General features: G+C 45.3%; 1 protein-coding gene across 11 annotated transcripts in view; it reads left to right on the plus strand.

Moving 5' to 3' along the window:
• Positions 1 to 26,395, plus strand: part of GRAMD1B (GRAM domain containing 1B) — a 273,173-nt gene that overhangs the window by 103,328 nt on the left and 143,450 nt on the right. For 7 of the 11 annotated variants that reach the window (XM_063636592.1, XM_055273542.2, XM_055273545.2 and 4 more), the window contains one exon: positions 19,444 to 19,521. The exons of 1 other annotated variant lie outside the window; for it this stretch is intronic. In XM_063636592.1, the coding sequence (XP_063492662.1) occupies positions 19,444 to 19,521 (78 nt within the window). Of the gene's footprint in view, positions 1 to 18,953; positions 19,240 to 19,443; positions 19,522 to 26,395 lie in introns of those variants that run through there. 3 more of the 11 variants (XM_055273550.2, XM_055273561.2, XM_055273548.2) reach the window with 3 other exon arrangements.

The following is a 26,395-nucleotide window of genomic DNA, read 5'->3' on the forward strand; positions in this document are numbered from 1 at the left end:
TTGTGTTGACTAGAAGGAAACAGGTGATAGCAAAGTTAATAGGCAGTTGGGAAGCCATAGTCATAAAAAATGTCTTAAAAACATATTGAGTCTTACTTGAGTTTGGTCTTCAATCAGATGTGAATGGACCAGTGCTCCTGTTGCCTGGGCTCCTTCTAAAATGTTCTTGTCAGACTTCAGTCATCGTTTCTGGGGAATCAGCTGCTCCGACTGACTCCAGGTTGGCTCCTAAATCCAGCTATGTTTACTTTAGCTGGCAGAAAAGCCAAGCTGGCACTGCCACCAAGACTGTTTCCTAAGAGTCCCCCAGGGCACCATCATTTCTGTCTGCAGCTGGCTGAGCCCTTGTGATTCCTGTCCTTGTGCCTAAATGAGGTGGTGCTGGCCTCTCTGGTTCCCAAAGACTCCCCCTTGGGCTGCAGGCCAAACGTCACTGGCCTCCTAGAAGTCTCTCCAGCCCTGGCTCTAGCTCTGGGAAGTCCTGGCCTATGCCTTGGCACACTGCTCTGTCTTTTTTGGATTGTCTATGGTTTCTTCCCCAGCTGGTCGTTGAGACAGCTCTACTTTTTATTGTTGTTGTTTTGTTTTGAGACAGAGTTTCACTCTTGTTGCCTAGGCTGGAGTGCAATGGCGTGATCTCTGCTCACTGCAACCTCTGCCTCCTGGGTTCAAGTGATTCTTCTGCCCTAGCCTCCCGAGTAGCTGGGATTACAGGTGCCCACCACCACACCCGGCTAATTTTTGTATTTTTAGTAGAGACAGGGGTTTCACCATGTTGGCCAGGTTGGTCTCGAACTCCTGACCTCATGTGATCTGCCCGCCTCAGCCTCCCAAAGTGCTGGGATTACAGGCATGAGCCACTGTGCCTGGCCAAGATAGCTCTACTTTCAAGTGCAGGTTTTGTTTTTTTTTCTGGTATGGTCATTTATTTTTTTTTTTTTGAGACCGAGTCTTGCTCTGTTGCCCAAGCTGGAGTGCAGTGGCGCGATCTCGGCTCACTGCAAGCTCTGCCTCCTGGGTTCACGCCATTCTCCTGCCTCAGCCTCCCGAGTAGCTGGGACTACAGGCGCCTGCCGCCACTCCTGGCCAATTTTTCTGTATTTTTAGTAGAGACAGTGTTTCACTGTGTTAGCCAGGATGGTCTCAATCTCCTGAGCTCGTGATCTGCCCGCCTCGGCCTCCCAAAGTGCTGGGGTTACAGGTTTGAGCCACCGTGCCCAGCCAGTCATTCGTTTATTTCTATGGTTTCACCTGTGGCTTTGTGACCTCAGTGGCAGGTGCCATCCCCTGGCAAACTGCCTCAAACTGGTCAGAGCAGACTCTCATTACTTCTTGTTTCAAGGTTTTCACTTGCCTTGGACTTCCCAGATGTTCTTGCTTTCTGGCCGAGGGCTGCCACCTGCAGAGCAGAGACGGCTGACACTTGCAGCAGAGTGAACATTCAAGCTCAGCCCAGCCTCTGAGTCCCAGCCCAAGCTCAGAGTCCCTTCAGTCTCATCAGTGAGGTTATTCCTGCTACCCACCCCTTCTCCAAGTGAATGCTATGCTCCAGCACCAGAGTGTACTCAAGGTGAAAGAATAAAGAATTCAGGGACAAAAAACCTTAAATTGAAATCCCTGTTTCTTAGCTTACCAGCACAGTTTGCTCACAGATGTGCCATGTATCCCTGTGAAGTCTTATTTTCTTCATCTTTATTATTTATTTGTATTTATTTATTTATTTTAAGATGGAGTCTCACTTTGTCACCCAGGCTGGAGTGCAATGGCGCGATCTCGGCTCACTGCAACCCCTGCCTCCTAGGTTCAGGTGATTCTCATGCCTCCGCCTCCCGAGTAGCTGGAACTACAGGCATGGGCCACCACCACCCCTGACTAATTTTTTGTATTTTCAGTAGAGTCAGGGTTTCACCATGTTGGCCAGGCTGGTCTCCAACTCCTGGCCCCAAGTGATCCACCCACCTTGGCTTCCCAAATTGCTGTGCCCAGCCTATTTTCTTCATCTTTAAAATGGAGATCAGAGTGTATACATTTCTTATCTACCTGATGATCAGGGTGAAAACTTGGAAGCATATACATGGGAGCACTTTGTAGATGGGGAAGAAGTGTTTTAATGGGAAGGTTTATTCCTAGTATTAAATACAACATAATAGTATGCAGTATCTTGAATCAATTGAAAAAAGCAGCCAGAGTTTGCACTAAAGGAGGTGTTCTGTGATGTAGCCAACAGGTTCTCTCCACCGCACGGGCAGAGCTACCAGTCTCACTGGTAATAACTGTGCCGACTTGGATTTGTCATTAGCCCTATGGCTCAAAGGAGGCAGAGCTCTGGGTCAGCAGGGAAAAAAGTCAATGAGTTAATATTTGAATGTACCAAAGGGAAGGGACAGGCCTCTGTGACACAGCGCCCAACAGGCCAGGGTGGAAGATACGGGTCATATAGAAGGGAAATGAAGAGAAAGCAGAGAGCACAACCTGCATGAAGTTGCAGGAATGAAGGCACATGGGAGATTTGGGGAGCCGGAGCCCCAGAAAGGAAAACAGTGTAAAGGCCTCAGGAAGAGCTTTCTGCTGGGGAAGTCAGTTTCATGTAGTAAGGCCTTGCGTGGCAGGCAGAAAACTTTGGACTGTATTCTATGTATTCTATGACATTATAGGAAGACTTCAAGAGACTTTAACTTGGGAAGACACTTGACTAGAGCCGTTTTAGAAGACAACAGGGCTGGGCACAGTGGCCCATGCCTGTAATCCCAGCACTTTGGGAGGCTGAGGTGGGAGGGTCGCTTGAGCCGAGGAGCTCAAGACCAGCCTGGGCAACACAGGGATACCCCATTTCTACAAATTAAAAAAAAATTTAGCTGGGTGTAGTGGGGCACACCTGTGGTCCCAGCTACTCGACAGGCTAGGGGGAAGGATTGCTTGAGCCTGGGAGTTGAAGACTGCAGTGAGCCATGTTCATGCCACTGCACCCCAGCCTGGGAGATAGAGCTAGCAAGACTTGGCCTCTAAAACAGTAATAATGATAATAATAATAATAATAATAATAATAATAATAACTTCTAGACACATTAGTGTGCTGGGGCCAGCTGGCATCCACTTGTAAATGCCGATTGTGCATATCATTTCCCAATGCCAATTTCACTGATAGCAGAAATCAGTCATGGTGGGAGTATACATGGCAGAAATTGGCAAATAATATAAATCAGCCCCCTCCACCAATCTAGTTGTTAAACATTTATCAGCACAGTTAAAGGACTGTTTCAATAGAGTGGGACATCAGTAGTTTTCAAACCTGAGATGCCTGTTAAAACTCCTTCAGGCTCCAACCCAGGCCCCCTGAATCAGAATCCAGGATCAATGAGGTAATGGGAAACTTTTTCTTTTTTTAAAAAGTTTCCAGGTGATTCTTATGCAGCCAGGGTGGTACTGATATTTGGACTAGAGCAAGGATAATAGGAATAGAGAGGAGAGGATGGATATAAAAGATGTTTCAAAGGTCAGAGCCAATATAACTCAGTGATAGATTGAAGGTAGGGAGTGGAGGAGAGAGAACTGCTGGAACTATTTCTGTGTTTCCTTGTTTGTGCAACTAAGTGGAGGGATGGTGATGCAGGTGACTGAGCTAAGGAAGGCAGATGGGAGTTGTTGGGGAGAAGTGAGGGTGTGGGAGGGGGAAGGGGTAGTTTTGGACAGGCTGTGGGATGAGCCTAGGGAGGCAGGGTTTTGGTGACGTCCTATAAATAGCTGGATATGGGGGAACTGGAGCTTGGTGGAACAGTAGGAGTTTTAGATACAGGTTTGGGAGTGAACATGTGGCTTTTTGTTGGAGCTATGGATATGGATGAGATTGCTGGAGGAGAATGTGTCATGTGAGAAGAGAAAGAGACTCTGGACGGAACTGTAGGGGCAACTTTTCAGAGGTTGGTAGGCGAAGACAAGCCAAGTAGAGATCAAGCAAAGAGCGGTATGTATGTTGAAAGCCCAATTCGATGGCTCCTTAGAGGGAGGAGTTCCTTTAGGTGTTTTCACATTTCCAGAAGCCTAATAGAAACCACATGTACATTTTTCTCTAACAAGACAACCTAAAACATTCCTTTGTTTGGCTTGAATTCTATCAATCCAGTGTGGTAAGATATGTCCTTGGAGGCTGACCTGAAGCTCTGAATGGTAGTTGTGTGTTTTTCATTAGAAACACACTTGGGGCCTGGCGCGGCGGCTCACGCCTGTAATCCCAGCACTTTGGGAGGCAGAGGCAGGCGGATCACCTGAGGTCAGGAGTTTGAGAACAGCCTAACCAACATGGTGAAACCCCATCTCTACTAAAAAAAATACAAAATTAGTCAGGTGTGGTGGCGCATACCTGTAATCCCAGCTACTAGCGACACTGAGGCAGGAGAATCACTTGAACCCGGAGGCGGAGGTTGCAGTGAGCTGAGATCACACCACTGTACTCCAGCCTGGGCAACAAGAGGGAAACTCCATCTCGAAAGAAAAAAAAAGGAAACACACTTGGGAATATTGTTTGAGGGTTCTTGGTGGAGAGGAAGTTGGGACATTGTAGGAAACAGAAGTGAAGGCCCTCTGTGTGTCCTGGCCTGACTCTGTGAGAGGAAATGGATGGAGAAGGTACTCGAACTCCTCATTAAACTGGAGCAGTTTAGTTAAAGGGATCAAGATCATACTGATTGTTGAAAATAAAGATTTGGGCTGGGTGTGGTGGCTCACGCCTGTGATCCCAGCACTTTGTGGGGCCTACGTGGGCGGATCACTTGAGGTCAGGAGTTCAAGACCAGCCTGGCCAACATGGTGAAACCCCATCTCTACTAAAAATACAAAAATTAGGCCGGGCGCGGTGGCTCAAGCCTGTAATCCCAGCACTTTGGGAGGCCGAGGCGGGTGGATCACGAGGTCAGGAGATCGAGACCATCCTGGCTAACACGGTGAAACCCCGTCTCTACTAAAAATACAAAAAAATTAGCCGGGCGTGTTGGCGGGCGCCTGTGGTCCCAGCTACTCGGGAGGCTGAGGCAGGAGAATGGCGTGAACCCAGGAGGTGGAGGTTGCGGTGAGCCGAGATCGCGCCACCGCACTCCAGCCTGGGGGACAGAGAAAGACTCCGTCTCAAAAAAAAAAAAAAAAAAAAAAAAAATACAAAAATTAGCTGAGAGTGATGGTAGACACCTGTTAGCTACTTGGGAAGCTGAGGCAGGAGAATGGCTTTAACCTGGGAGGTGGAGGTTGCAGTGAGCCAGGATTGCAGCACTGCACTCCAGCCTGGGTGACAGAGTGAGACTGTGTCAAGGAAGGAAGGAAGGAAAAGAAAGAGAGAGAGAAAGAAAGAAAGAAAGATTGACTGATTTGGGCATAAAATGGATTCTGGCTTGCCTTGGGCTTAAGAACTTTCTGCAGATTTTCAGCACTGACTTCCTTCTCCAACATGAATACTCTGCATTGGGAAGCAAGAGATTTTCCACAGGCAGGAAGGGGACCCAGGGAGTAGGGGTGGGGGAAAGTGAGGGGATGGTGCATGTGTGGAGAGTAGACGGAGGCTGGCCCAGGGTTTTGACCAATTCTCATAAACTTCAGGTTCTGGGAAGCAACTTCATTGACCACATTACCTTCTGAGTAAAGGTTTAGTAAGTGACCTGGTTAATTTGTATTTATTCTCTTGAGAGAGCTGAAGATTTCACTGTGAAGTTAAGTAGTGATTGAGGCCAAGGAAGCTAGTAGGATGTGGGAAACTAGAAAAAGGTGGTGTGCTCCTTTACCTGAGAGCAAGTGAAGAGAGTTGAAGCTGACAGTTTCTCCTTGCCCTTTTTCTCAGAACCCATTTGAGGAATATAATAGGGTAAGTATAATTATTTTAATTATGTGTGGTGATAGGCCTAGAGTTTTATTGTAGGTGAGGGATCTTTTACCCTTTGTGAAAAAGGATAAAGAATATTTATTTATTTTTCCTAGCCGGAGCTTGATGATCTGTATTCACGAGAGCTAAGGATTGGCATGAAAATTTAAAGCTTATAGATAGGCTGGGTGTGGTGTCTCTCGCCTGTAATCCCAGCACTTTGGGAGGCCGAGGTGGGAGGATTGCTTGCATCCAGGAGTTTAAGACCAGCCTGGGCACATAGGGAGACCCTGTCTCAATTAAAAAAAAATTAATACTCACAGATAATTCAGAAAGAAAGAAACAAACAAAAACATTGTAGCCTTGGTTTTCAACACCTTTTTTTTTTTTTTTTTTTTTTAACTGACTTTCACTGGTTATGCCTAAATGGAGAGCTATATTCTTTCCTGCCCACCTTCTCTTGGAGGCGCTGTCCGGCTTGAGATGCAGCTTCCTCATGTTGGATAACTGAGAGTTGGACCACAACTTTGACACGGGGGCAGGAAAGAGGAGCCCTGGCATTAGGAAGATCCTGGTGGGTTTTGTTACGGTGGCTTCTTTATGGGGAAGGTCCACATATGTCTAATTCAAGTCGGCATCTCCAGATGTCTGGAACCAATGCCTAAAACATAGTTGGTGGAAACATGGATGGATGAATGACGTATCAGGAGTGGTGGGTTCCCTGAGGTCACAGGCCATGCCTTACACATCCAGCACGGCCTAGCAGGGGTCCTTCCTTCCTTCCTTCCTTCTTTCTTTTTCTTTTCTTTTCTTTTCTTTTCTTCTCTTCTCTTTTCTTTTCTTTTCTCTCCCTCCCTCCCTCTCTCTGTCTCTCTCTCTCTCTCTCTTTCTTTCCTTTTTTTTTTGATGGGGTCTCGTTCTGTCGCCAGACTGGAGTGAAGTGGTGCAATCTGAGTTCACGCAACCTCTGCCTCCTGTGTTCAGGCGATTCTCCTGCCTCAGCCTTCCGAGTAGCTAGGATTACAGGCATGCCCACCACGCTCAGCTATTTTTTTGTATTTTTAGTAGAGACAGGGTTTCACCACATTGGCCAGGATGGTCTTAATCTCTTGACCTCGTGATCCACTCGCCTTGGCCTCCCAAAGTGCTGGGATTACAGGTGTGAGTCACCACACCCAGCCTCAGGTTACTTTCAACATAGATGTTCAAAAAGTATGCACAAGAAAGGAAGGTGCAATCTGTGCTGATCTGAGAGTACTCAGCAAGGTGTCTTTCCGGGCAGACCAGTGAGTACTCAGTGGAAGTGGAGACTTTTACAAATCCATCAAGGGAGGATAGGGCTAGATATTTGCACATTCATCAGATATGTATTATACACCTAATAGGTGCTAGGCACTGTGGGTGGAAAAAAATGACACAATGGGACCATCGCTCTCAAATAATTTATAGTATGGTAGAAGGTTTAGGGAAATGAATCATTAATCGCTGCATCCCAAGGAGTATGATAATTGTTATGATAAAGGGTAGTGCAGGCCAGGTGCGGTAGCTCACGCCTGTAATCCCGGCACTTTGTGAGGCTGAGTCAGGTGGATCCCTTGAGTCCAGGAGTTCAAGACCAGCCTGGGCAAGATGGCGAGACCTTATCTTTACCAAAAATACAAAAATTAGCCTGGTGTGATGGTGGCACAACTGTAGTCCCAGCTACTCAGGAAGCCAAGGTGGGAGGATTGCTTGAGCCCGGAAGGCAGAGGTTGCAGTGAGCCAAGATCCTGCCACTGCATCCAGCCAGGGTGACAGATGGAGACCCTGTATCAAAAAAAAAAAAAAAAAAGGTAGTCCAGGGTGATACAGGACCATAATGGGGGTGGTGGCCACCAAGGAAGATTTACTACTTTTGAAGAATAATAGTAGCTATAATATTGTGTGTCTACTCATCTTTCCAAGTATTTGTGGGTATTTATCTAATTCTTCCAAAACCCCAAGAACATAGATGCTATTGTCACCCCCGTTTTATAGAGGTGGGACACCAGCAGCATAGGTGGAAGAGTCAAGACTTGAACGCAGGCAGTCCAAAGCTGGAGACCTTAACCTCAACCCCTAAACTACATTGCTTCCATGATGGGAATTACTGGGACAAAGAAGGGTGAGAGAAAAGGCTCTACCAGGCCAGTAGAAGGGCAAATTAAAAGGCAGAGGCAAGTAGAAGGGCTGGAGTGGAGAGTGGAGGTGAGGTAAGGGAGCTGGGTAGAGAGGCAACAGTCAGGTTATGAGGCTGTTATTGCCCAGATAAGGAGTTGGAACTTGTTCCGAAATCATGGGAAGGCTAAAGGATTTTAAGCCAGGAAGAGACATTATTAAATCTGTGTTTCCGTAAGACCATTGTTTCAGTGTCAGGATAGACTGGAGTGGGGCCAGAGTGGCAATGGGGAGGGCAGTGAAGAGCCTATTAAAGTAATCTGGGTGAGGAGTGATGAGAGCTTGGTTTCAGACAGCGGCTGTCGGAGTAATGAATGGAAGGCGGATGGATTTGAGAGTCATTAAAGAAGTAAGGTCTGTAGGACTTGGTGTCAAACTGATGTGGGGTTGCATTTCTAGTTCATATGAATCTTTACTTGTGGAGTGTAAGGAGAGGAGAAAAAGATGGTGAATTCAGTGGTGGGAATGCTCAGTTTGAGATTCCTGTTGGACATTTAAGAGACCTCTGCAACTGTACGATACTAAAAATAAGTATTATTTTTAATTTTTTTCATGTCTTTTCTCTTTCTTTCTTTCTTTCTTTCTTTCTTTCTTTCTTTCTTTCTTTCCTTCCTTCCTTCCTTCCTTCCTTCCTTCCTTCCTTCCTTCCTTCCTTCCTTCTTTCCTTTCTCTTTTTCTTCTTCCACCTGATGGCACAAGAAAAAAATAAGCATTATTAACAGTTGTTGGGGATGTATTTATTTACTTGCCAAGCCTTCTGCTAAGTGCTGCATTTTTGTTGTTGTTGTTTAAATGACTTTATATTGAAAAGTTACAACTCTGATGTAAATATATATGGCATAGGAGGACAAAAAGGGAATATGAGAAAATAACCAAGTATGGGGAAAAGAATCATCTCTCCAATGACATAGATAAGGACACCCTAGATGAGCTTACTATGGTTCACACTGACTTTACGGGGTTCCACAAAGACCAGTCTACAGACCAGAGTTTCTCCATGATCAAGTCATATTCAGGACTCCTGCCCACATGCAAGAGTGAAATCAATTCCTCAAGGGCTTGCACACCCACACCACAGAAGACACTTAAAATATTATCTCCAACTCATCACACAAAACCATACAAAAGCTAACCATTTCTTATTTAGAAGACAGTTGCTACTTACAAAACTGCCAAGAGCAGCTCACATTTTTTTTTTCTTTTATTTATTTTAAAAATAGGGTTTCACCATGATGTCCAGGCTGCCTCAAACTCCAAGGCTCAAGTGATAACCCCACCTTGGCCTCCCAAAATACTAGGATTACAGGCATGAGCAACCATGCCCAGCCAACTCACATTTTTCTTTCTGTTTTTTTTTTTTTGAGGCAGAGCCTCACTCTCTCACCCAGGCTGGAGTGCAGTGGCACGATCTCGGCTTACTGCAACCTCCACCTCCTGGATTCAAGCAATTCTCCTGCCTCAGCCTCCCGAGTAAGAGAACACAAGAGCTTGGAACACAAAAAGTAAACTAGGAAGGGCTACCACGTTAAGTGCTGGATATTAATTAACTTGCTTAATCTTCACGACAGGTCTGTAAAGTTACTTACATTTTGACAGATAAGAGGATGGGAATGTAGAGAGAGGTTAAGAAATTTGCTCTGAGTTGCTAAGAAAATAAGTGGCCAAGCTAGAACTCAAATCCTGGGTTTGATCCATACCAATGCTGTCCAATAAAGCTTTCTGCAGTGATGAAAATGCTTTCCATCTGTACTGTCCACGATGAAGCCACTAGCCACATGTGGATGTTGAGTACTTGAAATACTGGTGTGACTAAGGAACTGCATTTTCAATTAATTTAAATTTATGTAGCCACATGTGACTAGTGACCATGTATTGGACAGTTCAGCTCTGTGCTCTGCTATCTTTGGGAGTTATCAGCATATCCATGATAATTGAAGCCTTGAGTGGGATAAGATCTCACAGAGAGATGAATTGCAGTAGATTTTAACCTTGTATGGGCCCAGGCATATTTGAGAATCTGATGAAGGCTGTAAACTTCTCTCAGGAACATATAATATTATTGCACATTATATTGATAACAATTTCAGAGGTCCACAAAACTTAGGTTTCCCTGATATAAAACAGGAAGAAGCAGGAACCAATAGAATGTAAACTCCTTAAGAGCAGAGACCTTGTCTGTTTTGTTTACTGCTCTATACCCAGTATCTGGATTCTAGAACACATGCTTAGTACATAGTTGATGCTTGATAATTTTAAATCAGTGTCTGAATGAGTCCCGGGAAACATTTTAGGACCAAGTAGAAGAAGAGCCCAAGAAACTTCCCCAGAAAAGGAAGTGAAAGTAGGACAAAACGCAAGAAGCAAGAGAGACTAATGCCAGAGAAGGCAAGAAGCATGCGTTTCAAGAATGAGAATAATCATCAATGTCAGACCTGCCTGGCTGGTCAAAGATTAAGATTTAACTATTGTCATTGGTCTTGGTGTAACAGAGGTCCCTGCTGATAAAACCAAGGAGAGGTAGGCGTGGGGTGCACATTGCAATAGATTAATTCATAAAGCAGTTGTGAAGAAGTAGGGGCATTGAGTACAACATCCAGTGAACCTCAAATCCTGAATGCCCCCCAGAATCATTTTTGAGCTTTTTAAAAATACACATTCCTGGACAAGTTCAGACCCCAACTTCATACGTTTGGAGAGGGGCCAAGGAATCTGCATAGTAAAGCGCCTGAATTTATTATAATATTGCTTTAATGGAAGTTCAGCAATTACCAAGTAGTATGTATATTCTTGCAATAAAATGGCCATCAAGAGAGGAAAACAATGCTGGGTGTGGTGGCTCATGCCTATAATCCCAGCACTTTGGGAGGCCGATCCAGGCAGATCATTTGAGGCCAGGAGTTCAAGACAAGCCTGGCCAACATGGCTAAACCCTATCTCCATTAAAAATACAAAAATTAGCCCAGCGTGGTGGTGCGGGCCTGTCATCCCAGCTACTCAGGAGGCTAAGGTGGGAACTTGAACTTGGGAGGCAGAGGTTGCAGTGAGCCAAGATCATGCCACTGCACTCCAGCCTGGGCAACAGAGCAAGACCGTCGAAAAAGAAAAAAGAAAGAAGTGGAGGGAGAGCCTTTTCTTTTGTTAAACACAGACATGGGCATGTTCAGAGGTGAACTATTTTTTTTTTTAGTGACATGGTTTCACCCTGTTGCCTGGGCTGGAGTGCAGTGGTGTGATAATAGTTCATTGTAACCTTGATCTCTTTGGCTCAAGCATTGCTCTCACCTCAGCCTCCCCAGTGAAGCAGCGTTGTTGTCTGGGGTAATACCCGAGGTTTGTCATCTCATGCCAAGAAAATTAAGGACACAGACACATGAGGAGTGAGTTTAGGAGTGAACGTTTAATAGGCAAAAGAAAGAGAAAGAAGAACAACTCACTCTTGGGAGAGAGAGGGGCACCCAAGTGGGAATTACGCCCGGTGCTGCGGAGTGCACAAGATTTTTATAGACAGGCTTGAGGAGGTGGTGTCTGATTTATATAGGGCTCACAGACTGGTTGGACCAGGTGTGACGTTTACATAGCCCAGGGGGAAGGCTGGCCACTCCACCCTAATCTTATTATCCAGATGGGCTTTCCACTTGGCTGGCACCATGTTGTCTGCTCCTTACCATACATGTGGCTGGCAAAGAGAAGGGAAGATGGAGCCACCATTTTGAACATGCCTAGTCCCAGGTAGCCTTTTCCTATTGGCACAACTGCTGGCATTCACCCATGGAAGCTTCCAGCTTGCTTGTCTATGTCTGCAGCTCGATTTTACAGGCCGCTTTTTGTTAGAAAAGAAAATGATTTGGGGGATGCTTTTCATTAACAGGAAAATCTTACAGAGGACTTCCTTGACCTCACTATCTGCCTAAATAATTTCTTCTGTTATTTTTTGAGAGGAAGTCTCGCTCTTGTCCCCCAGGCTGGAGAGCAATGGTGCGATCTTGGCTCACTATAACCTCTGCCTCCCGGATTCAAGCAATTCTCCTACCTCAGCCTCCCGAGTAGCTGGGATTACAGGCACCTGCCACCACACCCAGCTAATTTTTGTATTTTTAGTAGAGATGGGGTTTCACCATGTTGGCCAGGCTGGTCTCGAACTCCTGACCTCAGGTGATCTGCCCGCCTCGGCCTTCCAAAGTGCTGGGATTATAGGCGTGAGCCACCTCACCCAGTCCCAAGAACCATTAAATAGAGAAGTATTCATGAGTTGTAATGAGCTAGGAAGATATTTAGCTGGATTTTGAATCCCTGAATCTTTGACCAGGGATTCTACCCACCTTGCTGCAGGTTCTCATGGGAGCCATTAAGCAGAAGTGAACCTTCTAACTTGGTAGACAAATTCTCAATATTCACCTCAAGTATGTTATTTCTAAGTGGTGTTTGAGGATATTGAGGGATGTTCTGTAAGGAGTTGGCAGTACCCCAGTCACATTTGTTTACTGATTTTCTATTATTAGATTTTTCCATACCTGCTTGCCAGGTGGCAAACAGAAACGCCTCCTTTATTCTCTCCATCTTTGCTACCTGCCTTCTCTTCCCCCATACACCTTTGCTACTTAAGCTGAAATAGTAAATTCCAGAGTCATTTTACATGTAGAAATAATTTAGCATGAAAATCCAGTTCTCTCTTCTGTCAGTGGTGGTGAGGCCCTACTTTTCAGGCTAAGGGCCTCTTCTGTTATCTTTCTCCCATGCACTGGCTTATTTCAAAGTATTCTGACACACGAACTGAATACTCAGTGTAATAGATATCCACCATTTATGATACACTCACCAAGGGCCTGATACTGCCCTAAACATGTTCTACAGATGACTTCTACCATTTCTAATCCCCACTGCAATGTTTTCTTTTTTTTAACTTTGAATTTTTTTTAAAGTAACGGCAATCTTGAATCCAACAGAACTGCAGTCTTTTAAGGCATGCATTATTACCCACATCTGACTCTTAGAAAAGTGAAATAATGTTCTCAATCTCCCCCTCTGCTAAGTGGCAGAGTCAGGACTAGAATGTGCGTCTCTCTGACGCCATATCCTGAACTCAGATACTGTGACTGGATTATTCACAACTTAATCCTCTGTGCAGTTCTATAAATAGAGGACTAAGTTGTGAGTAATCACAATAAGTCTCCATTTTTCGGGAAATAGGCTAAGGGAGGATAAGTGACTTGGCCAAGGTTAGAAGGCTAATAAGAAACAAAGCCTATGTCCCAAGGACCTCAATCCAGAAAAACAAAAAACAAAGCCGGGGGCAAACCCAGGTTTGTCTGCCTTCCTGCTATTTCTACTGTATCACTGCTTAAAACAATGTATTTCCCCATTTTTATTAACAAAGACATCTATAACTGCCACTCAGAGCCTTTTGCAGCTTCTAAATTAGCACGAGATAATTGATACTAACAGGAAAGATTGCCTCAGTTGCAGCCAGAAGTAAAGAAATGCAGTACATTAGTCTATGCAGCCTTGGTGTGGGTAAATGTAGTTTCCATCAGGCTCTGGAAATACTGCATTACAGCCTACATGCCCCCATGACGGCTTGGGACCACCTGAATCTCTCAGAACCCCTTCTGGGCATAGGTGGCTGTGACTCCTGTAGTGTTGCCTGGAAGAGAAAGAGCTGTTTCTCCCTAGGAAGCACCTACTCAGAAGAGGTTGCCATATTCATCTTTCTAGCAGTAAAGCCATGCCTTTCAGAGGGCAGAAGGACGGCTTCCTCGTGGTTCGTGGGTTTAGTTTGTACTTTCTGCACGTGTCCTGGGTACGAGGAGGGAGGAAGGGAGATCACTGGAATCATGAGAATTTGCCCAGCCCGCATTGCAGAGCTTCCTGGTCACAGCCTAGTGAATTTCTGCCTTGTGGAGCGTGCTTTGGCTCAGATTCCTATGGATTTTTCCCAGTCCTTTCCAGTGCTGCTGGTATTAATGTGACCTTCCAGGATAAGCTCCTGCACTAGCATGCTGGTGTTGAACAAAACCAGGGTTCTGCTTCAGCTGGTTTCCCTCAGGAATATCCCAGAATTTTACCAAGAGCTTCCCACCTTATTTAGGAACATGGTCCAGTGTTCCAAAATTTAATTTATACATCTGAAGCTTCAATGTACAGCAGGAGGGATTTAAGTCATCCTAGTTCCGTATCTAGCTGTCTTGAGCGAATGGCAAACAGTTGCTTATACAAATTCCCTTCCTTGCAGTGTTAAGCCATCTTTCAGTCATCCGGTGCCCAAGCAAAGACGTTCCAAATCCTAGTTTAGAGTTTCTTTTTCAGGGTTTCCAACAGACAGTTTCATCTGTTAGTGCCCTCTGCTGGACTTTCTCCAAGTTCTTTTCAACCTCCTGAATCTCGAGTGGACCCAGACTGGATGCCTTCTCCCACTAAGGCCTTGACTAATCTGGAGTGGAGGGGGATGTGTTTTTTGACCTTGTAGCATTCTGCACTCCTTTATAAACACCTTGGCCTGGTGGTTGCTTTTTTCATGGTCTCTGAAGACTGATAGTTTTATTTAGGGAGTAGCGTGAGTTGCCTGGGGTCCAGGTGGCCTGTATCATTGAAAAAGGCTCATATAAGAGAAGAATTGAAAAGGTGTGTGTGAGAGGGTGAGGCAGCGTCTGAATCTCTGGAAATTCTGCTCAGCAGTATTATTTCATGGGATTGAGTGGAGGAGTGGTTGGCATCAAGTCATCCATTTAACTTCTTTTTTTTTTTTTTTTGAGACGGGGTCTCTCTCTGTCATCTAGGCTGGAAGGCAGTGGCACGATCTTGGCTCACTGCAACCTCCACCTCCCAGGTTCAAGTGATTCTCCTGCCTCAGCTTCCCGAGTAGCTGGGATTATAGGCGTAATTATAGGCGTAATTGTAGGCGTAAATCATCACACCTGGCTAATTTTTGTATTTTTAGTAGAAACGGAGTTTCACCATGTTGGCCAGGCTGGTCTCGAACTCCTTACCTCAGGTGATCCACCCTCCTCGGCTTCCTAAAGTGCTGGGATTACAGGCGTGAGCCACCACACCCGGCCCATTTAACTTCAAGACTGTTGAAAAACAAGCTCAAATAATGAGAGGAAATAGGGCCAGGCCTCTGCTGAGAGTACTAGCGGAGGAAAGATCCCGTATATACCCTATGACTGTTGCCACCATGGATTTATCTAGAGTCCCTCCAGCACAATGTTCACCTCTCTGATGTGTTCCCTGGAGCTTTCCAACAGAGGTGTCCACCAGCTACACCTTGTTCATTTTTCTGCTGTTGTTGCATCACAGTCCACGGTAAATATTTGTATGTCTTAGACTGGGAGCTCTTTCCTGGAGAGATCTTGTCCTGATCATCTTTACAGTACTGTCTCTAGCACACTGCCAGGTACATGAGAGTGGTAAATGGAATCGAACTAGAGTGCCTTTTCTTCTCATTTCTGCATGTCTTGAGTCTATCCAGTTTTAAGTGTTAGCACAAAAATCTTGTTGTTAAGACAGAATTCTCTTACTGGTCCCAGAAGGACATGACATTTCTGCATTCTGTGTTCCCATAGCACTTAATACATACTATTGAGAGTTATCATTTTTCTGCTTTTAAATATAGTTATTTATATTGAATCTTACTTTCCAGATTCTAAGCACTTTGAGAGCAGGATCCTTGTTTGATTCACGTCTTTCTTTTCCTATAATCCACAAAATGATGCCTTGCATATAGGATAATGGCACCTAGCATTTACATAGCAGTTAAAATGTGACAGATGCTCTTTTTCATACTTCACATTTCTTTCTCTTTCTTTCTTTCTTCCTTCTTTCTTTCTTTTTCTCTTTCTTTCCCTCTCTTTTGCCTCCCCTCTCCTCCCCTCCCCCTCCTCTCCCCCTCAACTCATCTCCCCTTCTCCCCCTTCCCTTCCCTCTCCTCCCCTCCCCTCCCCTAGCACAGTGCTGGGTACTTGAGAGTGGTAAATGGAAAATGGAAATGGAAATGGAAATGGTAAGTGGTAAATGGAATTGTCACTGGACTCGCTGTCTTGAGCAAATGGCAAACAGTTGCTTATACAGTTCCCTTCTTTGCAGTGTTAAGGCATCTTTCAGTCATCGGTGCCAAGGCAAAGTCATTCCAAATCCTAGTTTAGAGTTTCTTTTTCAGGGTTTCCAAAAGACAGTTTTATCTGTTAGTGGTCTCCTCTTCCCCTCCCTCCCCTCTCCCTTCCTTTCCCTCTCCCTCCCCTCCCCTCCCTTCCCTCCCTTCCCCTTTCTCTTCTCTCTCCCTTCCTTCTCCTTCTCCCTTCCTTTCCCTTCCTTCTCCCTTCCTTTCCTTTCCCTTTCTCTTCCCTTCCCTTTCCTTTTCCCTTTCCCTTTTCCCTTCCCTTTTCTTCTCTCTTTTTTTTTTTGAGATGGAGTCTCACTCTGTCGCCCAGGCTGGAGTGCACTGGCACGATCTCGCTCACTGCAACCTCCTCTTCCCTGGTTCAAGTGATTCTTCTGCCCTCAGTTTCCCAAGTAGCTGGGATTACAGGCACTTGCCACCAAGACTGGCTAATTTTTTTTTTTTTTTTAATTTTTAGTAGAGATGAGGTTTCACCATGTTGGCCAGTCTGGTCTCGAACTCCTGACCTCAGGTGATCCACCCGCCTCGCCTCCCAAAGTTCTGGGATTACAGGCATGAGCCACCACACCCGGCCTCTTCTCTTTTTCTTTCTTTTTTCCTTCCTTCCTCCCAGCACAGTCTTCCGAGTAGCTGGGACTACAGGTGTACACCATCATGCCTGGCTAATTTTTTTTTTTATAGAGATGGGGTCTCACTATGTTGCCCAGGCTGATCAGGAGCTCTTGGGTTTGAGGGATATTCCGGTCTCAGCCTCCCAAAGTGCTGGGATTACAGGCATGAGCCAACCCGCCTGGTTCCATATTGTAGACTCTTAACCATTGTCTTGATGATGCTTCTTGTACACATAGCATGATGTGAATACTTGTTGGATGCATGTAGTTTGATATTTATTTGAAACCAATACACAGTTTGAAGATGACCCATTGCTGGCTTCTCTGCCATCTGAACTGTTTTCTAAGCCATGGGAAGGCAGGCCAGAGTGGGGCGCCAGAAAGGAGGCGGTCCCTGGTTCTGGTTCCTGAGGCTCCTTATTGGTTTTCCTTGTAGTTCTGGTTTGGAAGTCAACAGTGCCATCTAGTGGGTAAACTTGCAAATATCAGCTTAGAATTATTTTTCTGAAATCCTGGTAGATGGCCTTGAGTTCTGGGAGCCCCCTTTATTAGTTCAAAATTTTGATTGCCGGGGGAGGATAGGGGGACTAGGAAGAACCAGCCCATCCTGGCTCAGCGGGGTCAAGTTTGACCTCTGCTTTGAAGAGGCTGCAATGCTGACTGTGGTTGGCTTGGTTGAGCCCTGTTGACTGTCGTAAATGGTGTGTTCTCCCACGGTGTACATCCTGCCTCTGGAGCTGTGTGGGCTTTGGAATTTGAGTGACAGTCATCTGTGTGCTGCCTACTGTGCAATAACACTTGTCCCAGGTTGTATATAAGAGGATGCTTGATGCATATAACAGGCCAGTTCCAAGTAAGACATCTCACGAGTTAACAACATTATAGTGAAATTTGGTTATGAGGAGTTGGTAATAGGCAAATCCATCCGAGCTGGCAAAGTGAAAATGATGAGCATCCACTGCATAGTGAACAAGCTGTAAAAATGTGCTGCATGGAAAGGAAAGAGAAAGGGATTCTGTACACAGTGAGTTCTGCTGAGAAGCTGGAGGCTTTGCATACGGCGCTGTTCTGGTTTCTGGTGTGTGTGGTAACGTGTATGGTGTCTGTGTTTGAAAATGGGATGTAAATTGCTTTTCAGGTCGTTTACGTCTTGCTGGAAGAACGGAACATAAGAGCACGTGGTAACTGTAACCACAGAACTCATGTGCTTTGGCTGAGAGTGTACAGACACTGGAGCAAGCACTTGCTCCACAAGATTGTCCAGTTTGCATTCTACTGGGCATCTAGGCTAAGGAATATACTCTATAGAGACCAATGCACCTTAGTGCAGCAGATGATCCACCAGAACAGGAGAAAATGTTGGTTATGTGGTAGGCTTGGTTATAGTGACATTTATGGTAATAGGAATTTATTATTAATAGAACCCATGTGAAGCAGAGGTTGGCCAACTTCCTGGTAATAAGGATTTATTATTAATAGAACCTATGTAAAGCAGGGGTTGGCCAACTTTCTCTGTAAAGGGCCAGATGGTGAGCATTGCGGGCTTTGTGGGCCCATGGTACCCACAACTCTGCCTTAGTTACTCAACTCTGCCTTAACCACTCAGCTCTGACATGGTAGCAGGAAAATAGCCAAAGATAATATGTAAATGTAGGCTTAGCGGTGTTCCAGTAAAACTTCGTTTGTGGACACTAAATTTAAAGTTCACATCATTTTCACCTGTCATGAAATATTCTTTTTTGGATTTTTTTTCGTCCAACCACTAAAAAGCACAAAAACCACCCTTAGCTTACGGGGCTGAGCAAAAACACGTGGTTCTAGATTGTGCCTAGAGTTTCTAGTTTGTGGACTCCTGATGAAATGGCTGGAGTATTTAACAGTAATTAATAAAAATGATTTGTTCATCAGCTATACAAGCAGTTAGTGTCATGAAGTGTCTGATAAGCTTTTCTTTCTCTGGAGTAAGAGGAAAGGCCATTCTTTCCCATATTACTATAAGATCTGACCTCCCAAAAGAACTCTGCCTGAACTAAAGCTGTGTAATTATCTCACTTACAGTGCCTTAAGGTGTGGAGATTCCACCCTTTATTCCTTCTTCTATTTCTCATCCTCCTCAGCCTCCCCCAGAGGAAGAGTAGCAGACTAAGTGACCCCAGACCCCACCCAGCCTTTTGCCTTACTGGAGAAGCAGACCAGGTGACCCCTGGCCCCATCCAGTCTTCTGTCTTACTGGAATCTCCCTCCTCCCACACATCTCACACCCTCCCCATGACACCCCACCCAGTCCACGTCAGTGGCTTGAGAGTCTCCGGTGGGCTGAGGAGAATGAGATTATAATCCCATCAGAGAGAGGAAGAGGAGTGGGTAGAGAGAATGCTGGAGGCATTTGCTCTTTGAGGTATATATAGCCAGGGAAGAGTGTGGTAGCAGGGCAAGATGGGCCTCTTCTGTTTTGGCTGGCAACAGACAGTCTGCAGGTGTGATGGCTGGGGATTTTACCAGCCTTGTGTTGTTTCTCATATGGTCTAACTGTGCATTCTCTATGCTAGACTTACTTGGGGGAACTTGTATCTTTAAAATTTTGTAACCCCACGTCTTTGTCTAGTGGAAGTCTAAGTGACCTCCCCCAGGGTTGAGAAAGAAGCTGAAGTTAACGGTTGTTATCCTGTGTCTTTCCTCAGCAGCCAACAGAGCAGTCAGCAGAGCAGCCACGATGACGATTCTAGCAGGTTCCTGAGTCCTCGAGCGAGGGAAGAAAGGTAAGGTCCAACTTGGAGGGCGAGGGGGTGGGGTGGAATGTTTGAGGAAGATTGTGCCTCTGCTCTGTGCAAAAAATGTGGAAAACCGAAGAGGAGTGGGAAAGCCTCAGACCTCTGTGCTTGACTGATTAGAAAGACAAAACTTTCACCCCAGAAAGGAGAAGGAACTACACAAAGGGGCTGGTCTTGGAGGCTATTTGTGTTCAGCAAAATAAGTCAACGTGTGGCAAATCAAATAGGTTGAAAAGACTTCGTACTGAGCAGGGTGTGCTGGCTCACACCTGTAATCTCATTACTTTGGGAGGTTGAGGCGGGTGGATCACTTGAGATCTGGAGTTCGAGACTAGCCTGGTCAACATGGTAAAGCCTCATCTCTACTGAAACTACAAAAATTAGCCAGACATGGTGGCATGTGCCTCTAATGCCAGCTACTCCGATGCTGAGGCAGGAGAATCGCTTGAACCTGGGAGGCAGAGGTTGCAGTGAGCCAAGATCGCGCTACTGCACTCCAGCCTGGGCAACAGAGGGAGACTTCATCTAAAAACAACAACAACAAAAACTTTAGGACTTGAGTCATGCCCTATAGGTTGGGTACAATGTGGATCAGGAGGTGAAGGGCATTTTGTGCCTGAGGAAGTTACATAGCCCAGGATGTCAGGTGTTGGACGGTGTCAGATGGCAGCAGGGTTAATGAAAAATGAGGTGGGATGTCTAGGATGCAACGAGAATATGGAGGCTCTTCAATGGTTGAGGATTGGAGATACAGCTAACTTAGCACTCAGTCTGAGGAACAGCCAGCACCTGCTTCGTGCAGTGCCTGTGAGTGGTAGACAGAGGTAAATTTGCTGTAGCAAGTTAAACTTCTTTGCCTACAGAAAGTTGATGGTATTGACGTTAACTAAAAGGAAATCTCAGCTGGCCTACTGCAGAGGCTCTGCTTTTGGTCTAGCTCTGTTTATCGTTTTTATCAACAAGCTGGGTGAAAAAGCAGAAGGTACTTTTACCACATTTATCAACTTATGGTGGACCCTCTGCTGAGAGGGGGTAGAGAACACCAAGGATGATAGAATCAAGATTTAATATTATTTTGAGTAGAACAATGTGTGGAAATCAAGGAGATATTTTCTTTTTAATGGAAATGTGATTTTTTAATTTTTAAATTTTTAATTTTTTTTTTTTTTTTTTCTGAGACAGAATCTCGCTCTGTCACATAGGCTGGAGTGCAGTGGTGCAATCTCAGCTCACTGCAACCTCCGCCTCCTAGGTTCAAGTGATTCTCCAACCTCAGCCTCCAGGGTAATTGGGATTACAGGCACGTGCTACCATGCCCCGCTAATTTTTATATTTTTAGTAGAGACGGGGCTTCGCCGTGTTGGTCAGGCTGGTCTTGAACTCCTGGCCTCAAATGATTCACCTGCTTCGGCCTCCCAAAGTGCCAGGATTACAAGCGTGAGCCACCATGCCTGGCTCACTGTGAAGTCTTGAAATGTCTATGAAACGTGATCTTGTATATTTATGTTAGAAAATATTTATTTCACAAGTGTAGAATTGCCACAGGGAGCCTAATTTGATAGGATTTCATGTGAAAAAGAAAGAATATTTTTATTTGCCAGCCAAATATGAAGCAATAATATGACACAACTACCAAATGATCTTTGAAAGTTTTTAATTCATTCATGGGAGCATGGTGCATGGATTAAAAAAAAGATGATGTCACTGTAATCTGTACTAACATGACTATATTTCGTGTATTATTCTGGCTATTTGAAAGTGGATATTGATGCATTAGAGTCCAGAAAAGAATGATTAGATCATAACTATGTCATTATAATAAGAGTTGGTTGCGGCCCTGTGAGGTGGCTCACACCTGTAATCCCAGCACTTTGGGAAGCCAAGGTAGGCAGATTACTTGAGGCCAGGAGTTTGGGACCAGCCTGGCCAACATGGGGAAGCCCCGTCTCTACTAAAAATGCAAAAATTAGCCGAGTAGCACACGCCTGTAGTCCTAGCTACCCCGGAGGCTGAGGCAGGAGAATCACTTGAACCTGGGAGGTGGAGGTTGCAGTGAGTGAAGATTGTGCCACTGCACTCCAGACTGGGCAGAAAAAAAAAAGAAAAAAAAGAAAAAAAAAGAGTTGGTTGAAGGAAAGGGATTTAGCCTGGAAAAGAGATTTTTAGGTATCTGAAAGCTGAAGAAATAGAACTGGAGGGTTAGAAGTCAGTGAGAAGGATTGCAGCTCAGGATAAGAAAGCACTCTTCCATGATAGAGCTGTACTAGCTTGGATTTTCTATCTGAGAACTGAGAACTAAGTGACTAACAGGTGGGGCATGTATACAGTGTGGATATGCTGAACAAAGGGATGATTCACGTTCCAGGTGGGACAGTGAGCGATTTCATTGTGCTTCTCAGGATGACACGTAATTTGAAACTGATGAACTGTTTATTTCCATTTAATATCATTTAATATTTTCTTTTCTTTTTCTTTGTCTTTTTTTTTTGAGATAGGGTCTCTGTCACCCAGGCTGAAGTGCAGTGGCATGATCTCAACTCACTCCAACCTCTGCCTCTAGGGCTCAAGTGATTTTCCCACCTTAGCCTTCTGAATATCCGGGACTATTGGCACCTGCCACCATACCTGGCTAATTTTTGTATATTTTTGTAGAGACAAGGTCTTGCCACATTTCCCTGGCTGCTCTCAACTCCTGAGGTCAAGTGACCCGCCTGCTTCAGCCCCACAAAGTGTTGGGATTACAGGCGTTAGCCACCACTCCATTTAATATCTTCTGACCACACTTGACTGTGGGTAACAAACCGCAGATAAGGGGGACTACTGTAATCTCTCCCCTTCATAGGAGTGTTCAAGAAAAAGCTGGGTGGTGTGTCAAAAGGGATTTCGTTCTGGTTGAGAGAGTGGAACCTCTCTAGTCCTTATTTCTTTAGATTATAGAGTCTTGTGAGTTCTGCCCTGGTTCTCAGTTTTGTGCCCCCTGTTAATCAAAACAGTTCAGCTTATCAATTTAGACCGATGTATAGGGAGACATGGCACTTCCAAGGAGCAAAGACTAATCGTTCTTGTCAAGATGCTTAATCAGGTACGATCTGGTCTGATGGCAGTTCTCTCAGTCCCTAGAGTACCCTCCACACTCTGTGCAAAGCTTTCTAGATTGCAGCAATCATAATCTCAAAACTAGAAGAGGCCACAGAGGTCCCCCAGCACAGCCACCTTCCCTGTGCTGTGCACCAAACATCTCCAGAAGTATACTGTCCATTTCTGAGCATGCTGTCTTTGCCCGCTCTTCTTCTACCAGTTCTATGATTAACAGTTCCTCAACTCACTTTATATTATCTCTGCTGCTTGGGGCATTCCTGGAAGAGATGAGTAGTGCTGAGATGCATATACCCTAATACATTTTTCCCAAGGACACAGCTGCTTGCTAACTAGAGAGAACTCTGCCTTTTGTTTGGTATTTGGGACTTTACACTGATGTAAATTCTATTCTAACTTCTCCTCTCTAACCACTCACTCCTCCAACCACAGGAAATGTTACAAAGGTCCTCCCATCTAAACCCCTGCCCGGAAAAACTCTCTCGATTTCTTCCCCGGTCCTTTGTTCCCATCCTGGCCCACTCGCAGTCCCCTAAGCTCTTTATGGTGGATGGGGATGTTGTTTTGCATCAACTCGCTTTGGACAGTGTGAGGAACAGAGAGAATGTGGTCAGAAGTATGCTTCCTCTGGTGGTCCCTGTGACCGGGCCACCCCACCCACCCCCAAAACCTCAGAAAGTGGCTCTAGTATGTGTTCACTCACCATAGCCCTTCCGAAGAAAGTCTTTCTTCTCTTCTTGGCTGCTGAGTTCCTTCTACTGGAGAGAACAAGTTTCCAGAGCTCAAATTAGTCTCCCAAGCTCAGCTCAGAACTAACTTACACTCTGCACCTAATTCTTCCTACCCAGTTAAGAGTCTCCAGGTGTTTAGGACGTTGATCTGTCATGTTCTGACCTGGGGTGAGATTGGAACCCTGGGGAGATGTGGGCAGTGGTGGGCATCTGGCCTGTGCTTCTCGTTCTGGCCCCCTCTGAGGGACAGTGCACCAAGCCGTGAATGGCGGCATTTCCTGCCTGCACTGGTGAGGCCTCCCTGCAGTCATCTTCTTTACTCTTCGTAATGCCCCTGGGTGGCAGGTGGAGCTGGGTAGTGTTGTCACTGACTGAAAATCGTCAAGGATGAGGTGGATATTATGGATTTTTTTTCTGTGGCTTCTTCTAATTTTCCAAACCACATCATCTGTTGTACCATGAAAGGCTGTTTCATAGAGCAGGCAAAAAAATTAACATTGATTTCTTCTATTTTAAAGATTCAAATTATAATCTTTCAGTACCAGATGCACTTTCAACTGGTTTAATAAAACGTTTTCTTTTCTTGTTTTTGTGTAAGGTTCAGAATGGTTATCATATTTAGAGACTACATAGCTACCCTACTATACACAGCAGTGGGTGGAATGCCGTAATACGGTGTTCAAACCTAAGGATTTCTGAGAAAGGTTTTTTCCTTATTCACGTTGATGCTCTGTCCTGAAGGAAAGCCTTTGGAACCATGACAGACGTAGAGCATAGGTTGAAGGACTGTGACATACATTTGCTGGGTGGATGTGGCATCAGCAAGAAGGGTTGATTTTTATGAAAATGTGTTTATTAGGAAATGGAGACTGTCTCAGAGATAAGAATAATTCTTCCAGGTTTCCAGTAGAAAGAAAAAAAAAAGAAAAAGAAAAAGCAAAGACAGAAAGAAGGTGTAGAATATTGAGCATCTGCAAATGTCTCACACATACACTCTGGATAAATAGATTAAGTTGTGGTATTTCCCCCTCAAGAAACTGATTCTCTTATGGTGTGATATACCTACAAATAAACAAGTATAATATAATGTAATAATTGACTTAAGAAATTATGTGTAAGGTAATAAAACTGAAGAATTTTACAAGCTGGGTGTGGTGGCTCATGCCTGTAATCCCAGCAGTCTGGGAGGCTGAGGGAGGTGGATCCCTTTGAGGCCTGGAGTTCAAGACCAGCCGCCAACATGGCAAAACCCCATCTCTACTAAAAATATAAAGATCAGCCAGGTGTGGTGGTGTGCATCTGTAGTCCCAGCTACTCAGGAGGCTAAGGCTGGAGAATCACTTGAGTCCAGGAGGCAGAGAGTGCAGTGAGCTGAGATCGCACCACCGCACTCCACCCTGGATGACAGAGTGAGACTCTGTCTCAAAAGAAAATAAATAAAGAAGTTCACTAAGTGCTTACTATGTGCTTAAACCTGTGCAATAAACCTTGCATACATTTTAAAATATAATCCTCTCAACAACCCTATCAAGTGCGTGCCATTATCTGCATATTAGAGTTTAGGAAAACCAAGGCTTGGGGAATTAAACTTGCCCCAGAGAAACACAGCTACTCTGTTTGGGGTGAAGGCAGGGGTGGGAGGGTTTCCAGAAAACTCCACAGACGGGGCTGCGCTTCAGCTGAGAACTGCAAGAGGAGTAGGAGTCTGTCACATGGACAGCATTTGCAAGTGAGGGAACAAGATGTACATAAGCATGGAGGCGGGAGAAAGCAAGGCATGTTCAGGAACCACAAATACTTCAGTGTTGCTGCAGCGTCATGTCCTAGGAGAGGGGTAGCTAGTGAGTGGCCAGGAAAGGCCTTTGGACAGGTAGGCAAGTGCCTGGTCATGCCACGTCCTGCTGTGATAAGGAATGAGTGTTCTTTATGGATGATTGGAAACCACAAAGTTATGTTTTTTTGTTTGTTTGATTTTGTTTTTTTTAGAGACAGTCTTGCTCTGTCACCCAGGCTGGAGTACAGTGATGCAATCTCAGCCCACTGCAACCTCCGCCTCCTAGGTTCAAGCAAGTGTCCTGTCCCAGCCTCCTGAGTAGCTGGGATTAGCTGGGCGCCCACCATCATGCCCAGCTAATTTTTGTATTTTTAGTAGAGACAGGGTTTCATCATGTTGGCCAGGCTGGTCTCAAACTCCTGACCTCAGGTGATCTGCCTGCTTCGGCCTCCCAAAGTTCTGGGATTACAGACGTGAGCCACGGCACCCAGCTGCCACTGAGTTATGTTGAGAAACCGAGCACCCGGGTGTCTTAGTGCAGGCAGCTATAACAGAATACCATAGACTGGGTGTCTTGTACATCACAGAAAATTATTTCTTTCCATTTTGGAGCCTGGGAAGTCCAAGATCAAGATTTGGGCATTCAGGTGAGGTCCAGTTTTCTTCATAGACAGCTGTCTTCTTGCTGTGTCCTTACATGGTAAAAAGGAGAACTCTAATCTATTCAGCCCCCTTATAGGGGCACTAATTACATTCATGAGGGCTGCACTTTCATGATTTACGGCCCCACCTCTTAATACCATTGGACTGGAGGTTAGGATTTCAACGTATACATTTGGGAGTGGGGCACCAACACTGAGTCTATAGCACCAGCTTGCTCCCAAATATTCTTGTGAGAAAAATCATACCTGGGAGGTGTTCAGAGTTGAGTCCTAGCCCCTCCAGGGCTGTGGAGGATGGATACCTCCCCCCGGAGCTCCCCAGGCTGGGCATTTGGGCATGGTATAAGGGAAAACCTGTGGCCCAGCATTAACTGGCTGCCTGGCCCTGCTGTCTGCTAGGCACCATGTAAGGGATTCCAAGATGAAGACGTGGTCCCTGCTCTTGAGTGATTCTTCAGCCCAGTGACTTAACGTGGCCATCAGGCATCAAGAACAAGGCCATAGGGGTGATGACATGTCAGAATGGAGGTGTGAACCTGGGGAGCCGGATCTTCTCCCCTGGCCACCCCACGGCCCTGACTGAAAGCTTTGGTCCTCCT

The sequence above is a fragment of the Symphalangus syndactylus genome, chromosome 3 (genome assembly GCF_028878055.3).
Source record: "Symphalangus syndactylus isolate Jambi chromosome 3, NHGRI_mSymSyn1-v2.1_pri, whole genome shotgun sequence".
Taxonomy (NCBI): domain Eukaryota; kingdom Metazoa; phylum Chordata; class Mammalia; order Primates; family Hylobatidae; genus Symphalangus; species Symphalangus syndactylus.